We start from the raw sequence: 19188 nt of genomic DNA, 5'->3' as shown, positions 1-19188 counted from the left end.
GGTTCAGCATATCAGAAAACTGCCTTTGTGAATTTTCCTAGCACATAGGGAAAAAATGAGAAAATGATTTATTTTCCATTTCTGTAACCATTTTTCCCTTTGGCCCACTAATAACTTAGTTCAATAACATTTATGGAGTGCCGATGAGTTAGGCATTGAGAACATAAAGATGAATAAAACAAAGTTTCCTTGTTCTCAAAGAGTTGGGGGGGGGTTTGCTGGTATATGGGGAAGCAAAAATTTAACTGCAGTACTAACCAATAAGTGGTAAGAATGGTACACTTAAGGAAAACATGTCTATTTGTTTTTCTAATTTGACAGAGAGGGTATAAGTCTGGTAAACAAAGGCAAGCTACACTCTTCTCAGACTCCCTCTGTGATCTAGGTTTTGGTAACATAGTATAAAGGTTAAAAAAGCTCTGTGCTGGGGCACCTGGGTGGCTCAGTGGGTTAAAGCCTCTGCCTTCAGCTCAGGTCATGATCCTGGGGTCCTGGGATCAAGCCCCACATCGGGCTCTCTGCTCACCAGGGAGGCTGCTTCCCTCTCTCTCTCTGCCTACTTGTGATCTCTGTCAAATAAATAAATAAAATCTTAAAAAAGAAAAGAAAAAAACTCTGTGCTAAATCCAGTTTTGCACTTACAAGCTGTGTGACCATGGGACAAGATGGGTGTTTGTTCCAAGAACTGCAGATAAAGCAGGTAAAGTACTTCTTTTACAACACCTGGCCCAAAGCAAGTGCTGAATGAAATGTGGTTGTTAGGATGAAGAATCCAGAACTATCCATGCAAAATAAAGGATTTGAAAGCAATTTTAAGAGAAATGATAGCCCTGAAAATTTATTAAAGATTATGAAGCTCCTTCAATTCTCTTACTAGCAATAACGTTTGGGATGCTAAATTGTGTCTCTGCCTTCAGGGCCTCACTAATCTTCACATTCAAATCCAAGAGCTAAGGTACTAAGCTGATGCTTAGGAAATGCCAAGCTGACAGCAACCAATGTGATTTGGCCTTGAGCTGCAGTAGCTATTGTATTTAGACACTTAGCACTACAGAACCATAGAACATTAGAGCTGGAAGAAATGAACTGGCTATGTCTCAAAATAAGCCAGGCACAGAGCAGACACTCAGAAAATATTTGCTGATGGACTGAAAGGAAGGTTTCTAGTTTCTTTTTGAGTACCAGAACATCCATAGTCCATGTTTCCAAAAATTTTAAGATTGATAGGATAAATAATTTCTATAAATGGTAGTTCATAAATTTTTCAGTGTAAGAATTAAATACATTAAAAATAAAATGATTTCCCTTATGTAAATTGGGACCTGACTTTATTTCTGTTTTCTTTATTATGATGATTATCATCACCATAATCATCAGAATCATACCATTATTATTATTATTATTATTATTATTATTATTATTATTTTGGTTTTAAGTTTAGGAATGGTTTATTAATACAAAGACCAGATACACTGATTCAACAATAAACACTCACTTATCTCTCAACCTAGATTTATCAGGTTTTTTTTTTAAAGATTTTATTCATTTATTTGACAGAAAGAGATCACAATTAGGCAGAGAGGCAGGCAGAGAGAGAGGGGGAAGCAGGCGCCCCACTGAGTAGAAAGCCCGAAGCGGGGCTCGATCCCAGGACCCTGGAACCATGACCCGAGCCAAAGGCAAAGGCTTTAACCCACTGAGCCACCCAGGCGCCCCTAGATTTATCAGTTATTAACATTTGCCATGTTTGTTCTAAATTCATTGTATGCCTCCGTCCCTGAAACATTTAATGCTGCACAAATCTTGACACTTCCAGCTTAAATACTTCAGTGTCTGTCACCTAACAAGGACATTCCCTCATATAGCCATAATATTTTTATCATACCTTAGACATTTAATATTGTTACAGTATCATCTAATGTAAAGTCCATATTCAAATTTTTCCACCCACCTCAAAATGTCCCTTACAGGTCTCTTATTTATTGTTTTAAATCCAGGCTCCAAGCAGATCATTCCAGTACACTGCCCACTTCTTTAATCCTATTCCTATATATGAATGTTCATAGGCCCAGCCCAGCATCCAACCATGACTCAACATAACTACAAGGTGAGATTAGAGGCAGGGCACCATGAAGCCACATCGCCTGGTTCAAATTCCTGCTTTGCCACCTCCTAGCTATGTGACCTTAGGAAAGCTACTTCACTTTTTTATGCTTTTGGTGCCATATAACTTTGGAGGTCAGAAGTACCACACTGTCTAGATGGAGTGGTAACATGACTGCTATAATAGAGATGGTCCTAGGGTCTAAGCATGAACACTGCTTGGCTGCTTAAGAAAAAAAAAAGAAAAAGATTTTATTTGTTTATTTGAGAGAATGAGAGAGAGAGAGAGAGCATGAAGAGTGAGGGAGTGGCAGAGGGAGAGGGAGAACAGACTCCCTACTGAGCAAGGAGCCCAATGCAGGGCTTAACCCCAGGACCCTGGGATCATGACCTGAGCTGAAGGGAGATGCTTAGCCAACTGAAATGCTGCTGCTTTATGAAGGGAATACTCGAGCTAAATTTTGAAAGCAGGATATAGTAACGGACTTATCTCTGATTTGAGCTAAATTTTAAATTTAGGTGATAGGAAAAGAAGAATGAAAAAAAGAAAAAGCAGACAAAAGTTTGGTAAGGCCCAGTAATGTCAGTAGCCTAATATGTTCAAAGAACTCAAAGCTAGTAACTTTTAAAGAATGAAGAATCAATGTAGATTGATTTGTGGAAAGAATCATTGACACTGCATTTTCGGCTCCCAAAGCTGAGTTCAGGGACCAACAGGCAGCAACCAACCGGAGAGGTTCCAAAAGGAAAACAGTCAGATATTGAAGGTGAGGTGATGCCAAGATGGTGGGGTTTTTTCCCTCTCACTTCCTGAAAGAGATTTTGGGATAGAACTCTGAAATCCTAATGATACAAATGTATTTGAGCCTCAAGTAGGTTGAATTCTTATATGAAAGTTACAGGTTACACAAAGAAAAAAAGCCTAAAGTAAAACCAAACTCTTTTCATAAAATAAGCTGGCAGATGTTCACTGGATACAGAGCTTTATCAATTTTCATTGTTCAGACTGTAATACTCAGGTCATAAAATATTTTTGAGGAAAACCAACATATGACTAAAGTTTTTACAAATAAGGAAATAGAAGTTCAAGTGATAGGCTATTACAGCAAACTGGAGAGGGGCAGGCAAGCTCTTTAGGGAGGCTAGGAGTAGGATTATGGGGGCAAGAAAGTAGGCACTTTCGGGCTGGATCAAAGATCTCATCCCATTGGTTTTCTAGATGAACAACTAGAAACAATGCCAAGGACTGGAACAGCAGCCTCATAAAAGTGCAGGGAGGATTTTTTTTATCTTCTCTTCTGAGAGGAATAACACTATCCTTGGTTAGCCAGTGGTCTACTAAACAGGCAGAACAACACGAATGTGCATGAATGGGAGGTACATTAACACTTCCTTCTCCCACCTTCAGGCCATTGAAGAAGAGAAAAAGGACCCCACCTATCTCATCATGTCCATACTCCAGGGGTGGGGGAATCATAGCAATAAAGAACTGGAGACATAGTAACAGTAATTTTTAATTTAAAATATATAGATAATAATGCATTCTTGCTGAAAAATCACAGGAATTCTAATGTTATGTGGGTGTACATGTTCAATAACTGTTTACTACTGTCAAGTACTGTCAAGTGTGGCAGATTCCAAAGTAGAACACTGTGAATTATAAAAATAAGCTAAGTTTAAGCATACAGAATTGTAGTAACTCTTAAGTACTCATTTAATAGGAATGATGGAGACCGCAGTCCCTAAATATTTTCCACATCTTCCTCAGTGAGGAAATCTCTTATGTATTTTTTTATGGCTGTGTATTTTATTAATGGCTGACTGAAATAAAGAATACATTTCTCAGCCTCCATTTAAACAAATATGACTATGTAACCAATAACCACGTTCTGGTTAATGCAAGCAGAAGTGCTGGTTCAATCTCCTGTAGTCATCCAAAACCTGACTGTATACCACACAGTGGAGCAACATGCTAGGAGGAGCCTGAGCTTCTGAGTCTGTGACATACCTTCCTAGGCCTGGACAGGATACCTCTGGACTTCTTGAGGGGAATAGAGAAATTAACTTCTATTTTGTTTGAGCCACTATTAATTTTTTTTTCTGTTACAAGCAACCAAACCCAATTGTAATTCTTACAATAGACTAACTATAAGAAATCCTTAGTCATACATAAAAATGACCATCTATGGAACTGTACTATTAACCCAGAAGATCTAAAGAAAAGATATGCATTTATGGATTAGTTCATGGTCCATCAGAAAGACTCTCACAGCTTTCAATGGGCCCTAAATTACACTTTAAGAGACTGTAATTAACACTAGGCCTAATGCAAATGACCTAACAGGCTATTCAGAAAGGTCCATCTTATACATCTGGTTAGTGAGAAGAGAGGAGGGGGACACTGTTTTTGAAAGGCCAAGTAGGCATGAAGGCAAAAGAAGATATGGAGGTTGCTAGTCTAGCCTTCATGCAAAGACCAGGGAGAGCCTTTCACTGTTAGCATGTGGTCCAGTCCATTTAACGAATACAGGAGAGCCTACTGGGATTTGTAATAGTGCAACAGTGAAGTGTACATCTATCTGAAATGCCATGTGTGTCATATTCCATATATTTGAGACCCAGGATGGCTGAAGTCATAGCAGGTGGTTGGTCAATGTATTTTTTTTTTTTAAGATTTTATTTATTTATTTGACAGAGAGAGATCACAAGTACGCAGAGAAGCAGGCAGAGAGAGAGGGGGAAGCAGGCTCACTGATGAGCAGGGAGCCTGATGTGGGGCTTGATCCCAGGACCCCGGAATCATGACCTGAGCTGAAGGCAGAGGCTTTAACCCACTAAGCCAACCAGGCACCCCTGTATTTTTTATAATCTATATACACACAGAATTTTTACAACACAAAAGGAGATATACTATATACACTGTTTTGTATCTCACTTTTTTTACTTTGCAAAGTGTCCTGAACATCATTCTACATCAATATATATGAAGTGGCTTCATTCTTTTTAATGGTCACATAGTATTCCATACTGTGAATAACATTTAAAGTACTTCCAATCTTTTGTTATTATAATCAATGTTATAATAAATATTCTTGTATTTATCTTATTTCCCATATGCTTAGGTATATATGCAGAAAAAAATGTGTTATTATGATATGTGAAAATATATATTGGTGTAGTTTTAATCTGTATTTTTTATATTATGGAAAATATGAACATCTTTCATATTTTCTGTGAAGTACCTGCTTATCTTGCTTACCCATAATGGGTTGCTGTCTTCTAACTGATTTATGGAGTTCTTCATAATTGTACATGCTAGGTAAATTTAAGTTTCCAATATATTTAATAAAGATACTATGCACTACTTAACATCAGAAATACTTTGATTTTTCTTAATATCCATTCCTTATAAAAGACTGTAAATGACAAGGCAAATACAAAATCAACAGATTCTATTGAAATGTCCCACAAAGGAAAGAAAGGCCAGAACACATTAGCCTAGGTCTATATCAGAAGCAGTTTTGTTAGGCATTTTGAGGAAGGTGTGGGAAGATACAGAAGTATAAAAAAGTGCACAAAAGCTAACAGGCTGTGAAATTTAGGAACCAAAAAGAGTGTGAACTACACTGTGCTATTACTGTACCATGATTTTCTAACCAATATCTGACATTCCACAACTACACATATACAAATGTATATAGTTGCTCAGTCTCACTACCACCAATTTCTCCTCTCCAATCTATCTTACAAACTACTACCACATTGCTTTTGTCTATGGTACAGCTCTGACAGTGTCACCCTCTTCAAAAACTTTCCAAAGCTAACCACTAACAACAAGTCTTTAGCTGGTCTTCAGAGATTTCCATAATGAAAGTAAACCCGGTCTACTTCTTTATTTTAGCCCTATCCTCTACTGTTCCCTTATACAAGTACCATATATACCAACTAAACAGGCCTATTCATGTTCTCTAACATGTATAGTTGAATAATTTGTTTACTATTAATGTAAGGACTCATTTTCTAAGGTGAGTTAATTGTCAAGGTATTTTTAGCTCCATTTTAGAGAAAGTAAAATGAAGGCTTACATAGCTCAGTCAAAATCAGGGTCTAGTTTCCAAACCAAAATTGCCTGATATATTCAATGTCCATCTACTTATAAGTAAACAATCTTAAAGATGTTTCACACACATTTCAAAGATGTTTCAATTATGTTAATTTTCTGTTAAAGAGTCTTGTGAAGTATTACAATACAAATTTTTAAATGCAGAAGTTGATGATCAGAGGAGAAGGTTAATCTGGTTAATAGGACATAGCTAGTAAATGAAAAACCAGAACCCAAATATAAGAATTTTGATTAGTATGCTTTCTACCATATCTCTTATTTTAATGTTTAAGATTAGATATGAAACAGATTTCTTGAATTTACAACTGAAATACTATAGAGATCAAACTTAGCTTTTAATCCTTTTAAAATAAGTAATATGAATAACAAATACTTTCTAGGGCCAGGAAGGCCCTTTGGGAATAATGATACAAATACAGATAAAGCCCATAAATGGAAATCAGCTTTGCTTCTGATATCTTAATAAATTTTACCTACAGTGCTTTTCAAATACGATTAAATTGTTTTTAAAAAGATGGTGAGAAGCAGTAAATTGAAAAGAACGTTTTATAAAGCAGCATTCCTTAAAACTAATTTACTAAATTTTTAACTAAAAAATAATTTAAATATGGACACTGAAGATTTTTACAATTTTAATTAGGTAGGATAGTAGGACAATTAGGGCAAATTCTAAATATAGAGCTAACAATATACTATTTAGTGGAAACATCTAATTATAGAACAGCATATTTGGTATGGTTTCATTTATGTAAAACATGTCAACTTTTTTACTGATATACATATTTGGAGATTTTTTAAAAATTATGTTTAAAAGTAAAAATGACATTTAATAATGATTATTTTTAGGCTTCATATTATGTGGTAACTTGTTTTCTACTTTAAATGCACCTGTATTCTTTTCTTCTTTTTTTCTTAAACAAATATTGTATTTGTAGAATAAACATACTTAACAAACTATATTAGCATCATAGTTCTCATCTCACACATGTATAGGCTGCTATCATAGCTGTCATATAAAATTACTGTAAGAACATTTGTCTGCCTTTAAGGAATTTAAATGGAAAAGAAAACAGACAAGATGAACAAACCGGGCATATTCTTTAAAGGACAAATAAATTTCCCTCTTTTTTCCTGACTAATGGAGAGCTAGAAACTCACCAACTACAGCTATGGCTACAGATTTGTGTAGAACTTTTTTTTTTTTTTTTTTAATATTGATCAGTGATGGTATTTAGTATCTTTTAAACATGATATAGTAGAAACAGCACTACTTTAAAATGGGCTGATTTTTAAAAGTAAATGTAATTAAAACTTGATCACAAATCCTGTTAAAAGTTAAACTACTTATTTTAGTGCTGTAAATACTCATAGGGGTTCTCAAAATTCCTTTCTGGAATTATTCTCAGAATTAGTTCATGAGTTGCATGAATAAATCAGTTTTGTTTTTTACAAACATTCTCAAATAGTTGAAACTGCTTCATAGCACATTAGCCATAGTGCTGGGTGCATATATGGAGAGCATCCTATTTAATCCTCAAAACAACCACATCATTATCTCCCCCCACCTTCCTTTTTTTTGTCTGAAGATTAGAAACAGGCTGATTACTTGTTTGGGGCTACAGAGTTACTAAGCAGGAAATTAAGAATTGAGCACTAGTTTCCTTAATTTATGTGTAATATTAGAAATATCACTGGATCTGAAATCAGGATAAACAGGCCAGTCTCCAAAGGGGAGGAATGGAACTAGGAAAGGAAACATCCTTCATATGGGAGATAAACTCTGGTACCGAGATTTTTACTGCTGTTGATTTTTAGTTACTACAAATGTCTAATCATTCTATAGGGCACTTTGTTTTGTACAAAATTCAGAAGTAGCAGGAATGAGAGGTAGAGAGGTTATAGGGAGAAAAAGAATCTTCTTTAAGAAACTCCTAGGGAATCATGGTATGGCCACCGGTAACACTTCTGCAACTTAAATTACAGTGACTAACCACTGGCTCTCACTTACCAAAAGATAAAATATAAGCTTTATTCAATAAATATCTCTTAAATGACAGGGAATGTGAGCCCCTTCCCAATGCCTTGGCCCCTGCTCATCTTCCCCACCTCATGCCTTGCAATCCAACTCTCTATCTTGCATTTTTTACTCTTGGTCTTAATTTTTTGGTTGTAGTTCTCTCATTTTAATCTTCTTCCCTTTGCTTTTGACCTTTTTTTCTGTTTAGAATTCTGTGATTTCTCATAATTCTCATAATTCATAAGATTCAGGTCAGATGTATCTCCTCAAGAAATCTCCCTAAACTTTCTGAGGTAGATGAAGAGCACCTCTCCTCTTTGCTTCTATAGCATACTATACTACATAAATCTGTTGATATTATCTTCCCCATTAGACAATGAGCATCTCAAGAGCAGGAAAGCTCTATATTCCAGGTCCTTAGCAGATATGTGATAAATACGGCCCTCAACTGAGTGAACACCTCTAACAGTGAAGGGCACGAGAGGAGGTCATAAAACTGATGGACCTGTTGCCAGAAGTCAAAACTCTGTCATAATATACTTAAATGTAAGACCTTAGAATACCTGTTTTACTCAAGTTGGAGTTCTGCTTTGGACAGTGTTTTAAATTCCTCATGAAAAAGGCAGAAAGAACCAGGGGCACTCTCATCACCAAGTGCTCTCAAATGAAATCAGTTTGAAGCAGTTTTCATTAAGATGGATTGAATGTGGCATCGTGAGAAACACTTTATCAAATGTAGTGTTTTACTTAGTGATTAACTATATACCAGTTGATGAAGCTCCCTAAATCCTTTGTAATCCCACCACTCCAATAAACATTTAATGAGTATATAAGTTCAAAAAGCCTAGCAGAGGATTTAAACCTTCAATCTTGTTTTTATTTACTCTTGGAACTCAATTTCTCACTTCAAGTGAAGAATGCTGGTGCTTGAGGCTCATCGGTTGCCCTGGTAAAATTAATGTGCCTCCCACAGTTTAAATTAAACATGTGATATTTAAGATGAGAGAAATTTAGTCAGAATGCCACAGTATCAGTCACATTTGCTTTTAAAATACGTGAATATCGGAAAACTTAAAAATGTTTCATTCGTAAGTTTAAAAAAATAATATTAAAAAAATTTAATTCTCAAATGTGAAATCTGAAAAGGAGAAATGATATTTGATAAGCGAATCCTGCAGTATAGTAGCTACCATTGAAAAGTGAAATATAGTGATATAGTGTAAATCATACTTACCTGTGTTAGAACCCTGAGCTCTTATTTGGCCTCTGGTACTTACTAGTGATGTGCTTTGGTTAAATTCTGTTGCATTTCTGAGCTTCCTCATCTATACAATGGGAATATTGATACTATATATCCCTATCTCATTGGATTGTTGTTGGATTTGAATAAGATATATATGAAAAGATGCTCTATAAACCATACAGAACCATATAAATCTGTAGTAGCATTACTATTTCTATGCATACACAGTACTCTTTAATTAAAAGGAGATATATATATGTATGTATGTATGTAACTTGGCTGATAATCATAATAAATGTATCTGCATAGATTTAATGTTAAATCTGAAAAATTCATCATGTGGATCAGTTTTACTCAAGTTTACAGCAATGTCTTAAGCGATGCATAAACTGTTGTTCTTTAACTTAGAAAAGAGAAATGAGGAAAGGAAAAAAGTCTTGGACAGGGGAAAAAGAGAAAGACAATTTAGGAATCCAAAGAGGTCAAAGGATTTTGGTATGAATCTCACATGAAGCAAAACATTTAATTACACGAACCAGTGACTTTCATTTGTTAAAATACCAAGACCTTAGTCAAAAGCAAACAATCAACTGTTTCATTAGAAATATCCAGAAATTAATAAGCAAGAGTTTATTCTTCTCTGGGGAACATCAAATGCCAGTTTATTATATAAGACACTTAGCAAAAGTTCTTTTGTCTATTATATACTGTATACTTAAACAAGTGTCTTCATTTAAAGTTACAATGTTTAAAGTGTACATAGTATTTCTTAGGGTAGCTTTTTAAGTGGGATTTAAAATACATCTTTGCCTATTTTGGGAGTTATAGTTCACAAAGGTCCTAACATTTTCCGATTACTTTAACTACTTTCAACCATATTTAAGTCTAATAAGTGATTGTTTAAATATAATAACATGGCCATACAGTGAGACTCTATAACCATTACAGTCCTGTTTTAATGAAGTGTTCAGTATTATTTAAAAGCATTCTTGCAGGGGCACCTGGGTGGCTCAGTGGGTTAAGCCGCTGCCTTCGGCTCAGGTCATGATCTCAGGGTCCTGGGATTGAGTCCCACATCCGGCTCTCTGCTCAGCAGGGGGCCTGCTTCCCTTCCTCTCTCTCTGCCTGCCTCTCTACCTACTTGTGATCTCTCTCTGTCAAATAAATAAATAAAATCTTAAAAAAGAAATAAATAAAAGCATTCTTACAAAAAAATTTTGACCTAAATATAACAAAGCATGATTCTTCACAAAGCAAATGCTAGTGGGGGAAAAAGAGAGGCAGGGAGGAAAGGATGCTTGTTTAAAAGGGATTTAAGAAATCTAACAACCATAGGGTGCCTGGGTCGCTAAGTCAGTTAAGTGTCTGACTCTTGATTTTGGCTCAGGTCATGATCTCAGGGTCACGAGATCGAGCTCCATGACAGGCTCCCCACTCAAAGGGGACTCTTCTTGAGTTTCTCTCTCTCCTTCTGCCCTCCCCACCAAAATGCTCTCTCACACCATCTCTCTACAATAAATAAAAATATTTTAAAAAATCTAACAACCAAATATTTGTGATCCTTGAGTAGACTTTGGTTTCAAAAAAACAGTTAAAAAGACATTTTGGAGATAGCTGGTAAAGTATGAATATGCACTGGATATTAGATGATATTAGGGAATTACTGCTAATTTTGTTACATGTGATAATGGTATGGTGATTAAGTAAGAGAATATCATTATTTTTTGGAAAATACATAGATGTTTTTAGGTGTAAGATATGTAATTTAACAAAAAATATTGAATATAAAAAGGTATAAACACTTTCATGCAGTTTAAGTTTTAATAATTTCAAAAGTTTAACTGCTGCAAAATTTTATTAAATCGTGTGAAACTTTAATTTTTTATATTTGTTTTTGCATATTTTGAATAATAAATTTTACATTTAATTTTCTGTTCCAGTCAATGTTTACCATTTCCAATCAGAAAGGAAATGAAAAAAATCATAAAAAATTAATTCATCAAAACCACAAACCTAAGTAAGTATAAAAAATGTAAATAAGTTTCAAATGCTGCTCTTTTATAAATGTGTGGCAGTTAAACTTTTGAAGTTATTAAGGCTTCTATCTTCATTAAAACTTTGGGATGCTTGCATATGAAAGGAGCAAACGTGGCAAAATTTATTAGTTATTAAATTTAGGGATGGGGATTTGGGTGTTTACTGTGCTATTCTTTTTACTTCTATATTAAAAATTGTTTTAATAAAAAGTTAAAATATTATAAAATGTAATTAAGCAAATGATCATATAACATTAAAAGATGAAAATAAGCTGTTTTAACAAGATTATAACACAACCCAATAATATTCAATATACACAAAAGTTTTCATCAAAATGTATTTAAAAATATGGAAAAAACATGTATCATAAAGCTAACTGTTAATCTGTGTTAGAATATTTTCTTTTTGCTTTTCAATATTTTCCATAAACCTGTATTTATATAAACTATAAACACGTATTATTATAAATATTTATTTCTTCAAAAATGACATCCATTTTATAAAAATTTAATAGTTAAAACATAGACTAACACAGCATTTATAATAGGCTATTCCACTATTCTTAGGGTAAAGAACAGTTTGTGTTTCTTATTCTACTTCATTAAATCATCATTGATTGCTCTAAGTTTGATTATTAATTACTGTTAGTTTTTAAAATTTGTTTAAAATGAAATTTTCTTTAGGTCAGGGTTTAAGATAAACTAGAAACTAGAAATTTCAGAGCCTTCCTTGTACTCAATTCTCAAAATTCCCTCTACTTCATTTACATACTATTTCTTCCTTCCCACTCTTTTATTTCCTTCATTCATTAAATATATAGAATATTTACTAGGGATGTAAGGTACAGTCACTGCCAAAGAGAAAATCAAATCTCTTGAGAAGACATATATACAGAGATAATGATAAGCAATGTGTTAAATGTAATTAAGATGAGCAGAGGGTATCATTACAAAGGACTAAGGGTGGGTCCAATTGTATGATAGTTGAAGAGTTAGGGACAATTAAGTGTCAGAGAGTAGAAGTTAACCAGGTAAAGGGCAGAATAAAGGCATTCCTTACAGTGGAGAAGCATGAACAAAGAGTACGATTATGGGGAAACAAAAACGGTACATCACTGCTAGATTTATTAAGTGTAAAGCAGGGGAACAGGAGAGCTAATGTTGTGCAGATAGGTAGGAGACAGATTACTGAGCTCTCCACTGCTAGGTCAACATATAAAGAGTGATTGCATAGAAACTTCTTGCTGAAAATGTATCTTCTGAATTCTTGTTATAAATGCCAATGTACTTGACTTTAAGGTCACAATGCCCATTTCTATATTTTTGTTGTTTAAAGTGGCTTCTGAGAGAAAAATATTGTAGTTATAGATATGTACTATTAGATGGAATCATATTGGGAAAAGACTGAAAGACAAGTCCTTTAGCAAGAAACTGTCAATCACATTAACTGAAAAGAACATACACATATAGCCTGGTCCCATGTCTACCTTTTTTTCCCCTACAAAAACACTCCTGTTTCAGAGATTGACAAGGCCATCTAAAAAGAGCCAGTAATACCCTATTACACTACTGCCCCTCTGAAATGGGAATCTTGGTGATGATTAAGCTGGTAGATGAACCACAAACAAAATCAAGTCTTCAATCTGAAAAAAACAGAAAACATTAAGCATTGCCTGAGGCCTGGTGGTAAACCTATGTGATGCACTTTTTAATTACAAAAGGTAAGATTGCACTTACATCTCGGGCTTTCACATAGAAGGCCTCTTGAAAAGCAGCTTCTAATGAGCCAATAAAAAATACAGGATGGCAGTCACCATATCTATAGGAAAAATTATATCTATTAATTTAAGTACATTTCAAATTTATTTCAAAGTTTCGTAAGTCTAATCACCATCTTTAAATAAATGTTGGCACTACTGTCTCTTAACTATAGACCAAATATTAAAACATTTCTTTAAAGGCTTGGTAATGCACTTCATTAGTTCTTAGAATTCTTCTTGGCCTATAGTGATAATATTAGAATACAGGAATTTTAAGTACATCTAGCAAATGGATTCAATAAGTGCTACAAAATCATGCCATTTAGAAGCAGCAATTTCGGGTTATCCACTTTCATAAGATTTTCCTTAGAGTAACCTTAACTTTCCATTTTATTAGTTTATTTATTCTGGAAGTCCAACAGAGAGGGGAAAAAAACTGTGTCTTGCAAAGTTTCTAAACTATATTACATTAGAAAACAGAACTAAAGAGAAATATCATTTATATGAAAATTTAGGGATAAATATTTAAATCCTTTTTACTTAAATACCTTCTAAGAATCTCAAATGCATATAAAACATTTTACATTAGACTCTTAAAAGAAGAAATGTTGATAGTTTCAAAACAAAAATTAAAAGAAAAAATGTGCTTATATTAAAAATTTTAAATTATTTTTAAATTTTATATTATTTTAAAGGATATTTTGTTTTTCTAGGATATACCAAAAATTAGTATCCTATAACCTACAGACTTTTTGTGAATACAGTCAACATATTAATTAGTGACCCATTTATTTTGCTTCTGTAAAGATACAGAGATAAGATGATAAAGTGGCATAAATAGCTTACTAGTTATCTGACATTGAATAGGATGTGTTAAACTATAAGGACTAAATAAACTGATAAATGTATCCTTCGAATATTGTATAGAGAAATTAAAGACAATCTATGACTAAAATTGCTCCAGAAAAATCACAGTAGCAGTAAAAGAACATCAATTTTATATAGTTAATGTCCTAACCCTACCTTGAAGAAAACTCTGCTGTAAATTGTAATAAGGCATCTCCTTCATTTTCTGCGTTTTCTGGCACTAAAAAACAAACAAAAGAAAAAACAAAAACAAAAAAAACAAAACAAATAGACACAAAAAACAAACCACATAACATCTAATCCCACATATAAGAAATATATTTAATCAATAAAGAGGAAATAAAATTAAATTTTAGCTTCTGTGATATATTTGAGGAGACATTTTAAATTGACATACATTAGAAGATTTCATCAAACCTTAAAAAAGAACCTTGAAAAAACTCCAAGCTCATAAATTTTGGAAAGCCAGCTGACACAAACCTGCTAAGCATTTCAAGTATGTGCCAGTCATCAATTAGGATTTCAGTGTTTTCTTAAAATGACATCTTGTGAATAAATTATATAAAAGGATCTCAAGTTATTTTAAAAATCTCATTTATAAGGAAGATGGTTACCTTTAAGTAAATATCATATCTATTTCTGCCCAACGGAGTTTCCTAACTTCACTGAGTAAATGAGCCATTTAAGGATTTATTTTAAGAGTAATTTTGCATATAGTACTTCCTGTGATTCTACAGTATATATCTTGTAAAGTTATAGAGAAGGAGATGGCACATTTAGTTTACTTTTTTTTTCTTACAAAGGTGGTACCAGTGAATGGAAAAATAATATAACTATTCTTAAAACTGGTATCTCCACTAAGATGCGGGGGAAACAAGTACAGTCACAGAAAATATAGCTATTTGTTTATCAACCTCTAGGTTTAAAGTAAAGAGAAAGACTCATAACTAATATATATGTGAAACATAAGTTATACATTCCCTTGCATTTTTAATGAATTTTACTAAAGCTCTGGGAATTGCTAATCTTAATAAAATCAAAACTCAAGAGGCTCTGGTTCTAATGAATATTGTGCCTGCTAGCTGTATGTTCTCTCTCCCAACCTGGAAAGTTAATAAGAGATTTTTAAGTTCATTGTTCTTTATAAGTTTCTGCAGGAGGAAGTAGAATTATAGTGCTGGCCCCAAAGAGCTATTAATACTCACTCATTGGAGATTTTCTCAGGGCAGATGATGCCATGCCGAATACTTCTCCATCATCCACCCCAAATTCAGAAGCATCTTCAAAGTCATCTCCATCACTATCACTAACCATATGAACATCGGTGCTTTGCTATTTAAGAAAAGTGCGGATTAGTTTTATATGAACTTTAGGAATCGAATTCTAAAATATAAGTTATGTAATCACAATACGACACTAGTATTATAGTAGTTTTATTAAATAAGAAGCCATTTGCTAGAGTAAAGCTTAATATTTTTCATTTTAAGGCTAACATATATTTCTTTTCTTTTCTTTATTTACTTGATAGAGATCACATGTAGGCAGAGAGGCAGGTGAGGGGTGGGGGAAAGCAGGCTCCCTGCTTAGCAGAGAGCCCAATGTGGGGCTCGATCCTAGGATGCTGGGATCATGACCTGAGCTGAAGGCAGAGATTTAATCCACTGAGCCACCCAGGCGCCCCAAGGCTTACATAGATTCCTAAACTTGCCGTGATACCCCTTGGCTAAAGATTGGAACCTGAGGGAAAATGAAGGAAGCATACAACTCATACAACTGTTTTATCCACAGAACACAGTACACAATTCAGTGCTTAATAAATATTTGCTCAGTAAATGATGAGAGGGATATAATCAGGTCAAAGACAAAGCAAGCTATATGTGTCTTTTAAAAAGCTCACAGTAATCTCTATTTCAAACTTGCCACTTCCTTACTGCAATGGTTCTCAAATTTTTCATTACTGGACTATGGTATACTATCCTCAGTGTTATTGGAGATAACATAAAATACACTATATAAAAGCTCTTTGTAAAGTGCAGGCTATTAAATATGAGATACACCTCTAGTCAATAAACATTTATTGAGAATTTACTACATGCTGGGCACTGATAAACACGCTCCATTTATTTTGTTTTCAGCAGTATCAATTGAGATTTAAAGTAACAATTAAAAACATCAGATTCAAAATATGAACTAGGCTGCTAATCTCTAGGTAAGAATGGAATCTCAAAAATACTGAGATCCAAAACATCCAAACTGTGAATACTGACAAATATTTATGCCTTGGATGAAAAGGGAGTCTCAGCAAGGTACCTGGCTAAATGCCTATCTGTACTATGTTCAATAAATAAAGTCTACAAAGATTTTTAATATATGAAAATTCTATTTTTTTTTAAATTTGGCACTATGCACTTAAGCTATGGAAATGGGGAAACTATTTGATTCTGGTCTACGCAAAAGAGCCTAACTTAGAGATAAGAATTTTCCAGAAAAGCATTAAGAGAAACTTAGAATCAAAGTCTCATAAATCTTGATTAGAGGGATGTTAGAGGTTAGCTAGTCATAAAAATCATAGATTTTAAACATCTTCTTATCAATCGTTTTCAAACTTCTTTCCACAGGGTTACCTCTCTCCCCTGGCCCAAGCCAAAATATTATGTAAAATTACAGTGCGTACAATAGACAAAAGTAAGAACACTCTGGTGGATGTGGGGAGAGGCCAATGGAAGTCTAATGCTCCTCCTAGGCTTGGCGTTTTCTTTCTTATATCCCTTTGATAGTTGGGTTACCTCTGAAGAATCTAAGGACACTGGAACAATTTTTAAAACTACTGATACAGCAAGTCTAACAGCTTCAAATGAAGAAGCCAAGATATTTACTCTACTTGACTCAGCCTAGCATTTCCTCCTTGGGCATAACCAAACACTAATGCCCAGAATTGTAACATTTTCCCTCTTATCCAAAAGAAAGTCTTCCCCATAGTTTGAATAGAGAAGATAATGAACAAACTTATTGGATGAGTAAAAATGAATGGTCCTTGTCCTAAGCAGTCTATTTGCTATTCTGACTACACCACTATTTCTTACAGACACCTTGGTTCTGCTTACAATTCTAGTCTTACTTTCGTGTTTTGCTTTGTAGGCCAAAGATCTTCTAGTTTCAGCAATTCAACAGCTAAAAATTCAAAAACCGGAACACCTGGGTGGCTCGGACGGTTAAGTGTCTGCCTTCAGCTCAGGTCATGATCCCAGGGTCCTGGGATCAAGTCCCACATCGGGCTCCATGCTCAGCAGGGTCTGCTTCTCTATCTGCCTGCCACTCCTCCAGCTTGTGCTCTCTATGTCTCTCTCTCTTTGACAAATAAATAAATAAAATCTTTAAAAAAAATTCAAAAACGCTTTCTCATTTCAAAGTAGTAAGGGAGCCTCCTCTATAAAACAACACATCTATAGGACCACTACTGTGCTTGAATTCCTTCTGTGTTTCAGGCACGCAAATATCTAGAGCATGAAGTTCCCTGAACTTTGAGACTCTGATTTCTTAAACAGGTGAAGGTGCAGGATCTAAAAAGTACATTATATACTCTTGTAGGATGCTAAGCCAGGTTCACAGGCTAGTAGAAAGAAACAAAGGTCCAGTATGATGAACTTTGTCACATTCTCTATCAGCTAAGCTATCATCTCAGCCTTCACTTCGTCTTGCCCAACATTCACCCTTCCCTTTAAGAGGCATCGGGTTTTAGGGTTGGAGGACACAGAGATGAAAAAGAATTGTTCTATATATCATCTTTTTTTCTCACTCCTTTTACCTTACTCCCCCACATCTAAACTCCTTCTCCTAATCTAGTTTTTAATCAAATAGTAGCCCCTTTCCATAACAACAGAGCTTTATATATATCATAGTAAGATAGTGATTTTAATCTCGTACTTATGTAACTGACTCATTATTCATTTTGTCCACAAAGTGTACAGTTCCCAAATCTCTTCAGACCCAGAAAGCAAAATCCTACAACAAAATCTTCAAAGGGAGTTATCTAAAAAGCCAATTTTGTTGGAAAAAGTATATTTCAAATATGAATTATTGAAGTATCTGCAAGAATGAGCTACTTAATTATGTATAAGGAACTCCCAATCTCTTCACATTTTCTTATCAGCCATCTAACAGGTTAGGAAAAGCTTTTTCTAAAAAATGAGATAAACAATCTTTTTTTCATTAATGTTTGCAGATGAGAATACATAATCTCTTGGCTCAGCCCTGGCAGCCTTAAAACTCTTTGAATTCAGAGAAGCTATTTACTCAGAATTTGAAAAACAGCTAAAAAAATTCATGATTTTATTTTGGCTTTTATCGGCATTCATTTATTCCCATTATCATTTAACAAACATTTACAAAACCCTAGAAAATGCCACACTGCCTAGACCTGTGTGAAAGATACAGTCTATATTCTCTTAAAGAATACTATATAATATATACAGATAATTATAATACCAAGTGTTAAGTGTTATGACAGGTAAGTTCAGAAGAGAACATTTAATGAATGGGGAATGAGAAAGATCAGAGCAAACTTCCTAGAGGAGAAAGAACCAAACCATTTGAAACAAATTTAGACTCTACATATACTCAGCACTAAGGCAAGCTTGTAACTGAAGCAGATGTTCCTTCCACCGACTACTTATATCAAATCAACAGGTTAAAAGCTAGGGATACAGAGACAGATAAAACATGGTTCAAGCCTTCCAGAAATTCCCATTCCAAAGAAAGACATAAAAATATACTTATTTGAATATTCAAAAGGAAAGGGTCATAAAAATCACAATGTATAAGTTCATTTGGGACAGTTTCAAAGAACAGCAGGTCCCTCAGTGATTAGAATGAACAGTTTTGGCTTTGATTGGCAATGATCATTAATATGGGTAAGAAAACAGGTTTCTGGGGAGATACGGTAAGTTCAATTTTTTACACAGTGAATGTACAGTAGGCATGCAGATGGAAATGTTCAGAAGTAACCTGATTACTATTTAGCTTGTCTGCCTGAGGTGAAA

General features: G+C 34.3%; 1 protein-coding gene across 1 annotated transcript in view; it reads right to left on the bottom strand.

Moving 5' to 3' along the window:
* The window catches only part of FAF1 (Fas associated factor 1), a 471948-nt gene that overhangs the window by 140191 nt on the left and 312569 nt on the right, over positions 1-19188 (bottom strand). The window contains exons 10-12 of the mRNA XM_032302621.1: positions 15355-15481; positions 14306-14369; positions 13260-13341 (exon numbers count right to left, since the gene is read on the bottom strand). Of these exons, the coding sequence (XP_032158512.1) occupies positions 13260-13341; positions 14306-14369; positions 15355-15481 (273 nt within the window). The remainder of the gene's footprint in view (positions 1-13259; positions 13342-14305; positions 14370-15354; positions 15482-19188) is intronic.

The sequence above is a fragment of the Mustela erminea genome, chromosome 10, assembly GCF_009829155.1.
Source record: "Mustela erminea isolate mMusErm1 chromosome 10, mMusErm1.Pri, whole genome shotgun sequence".
In the NCBI taxonomy this organism is placed as follows: domain Eukaryota; kingdom Metazoa; phylum Chordata; class Mammalia; order Carnivora; family Mustelidae; genus Mustela; species Mustela erminea.
This window is presented reverse-complemented; position numbering and strand designations above follow the sequence as displayed.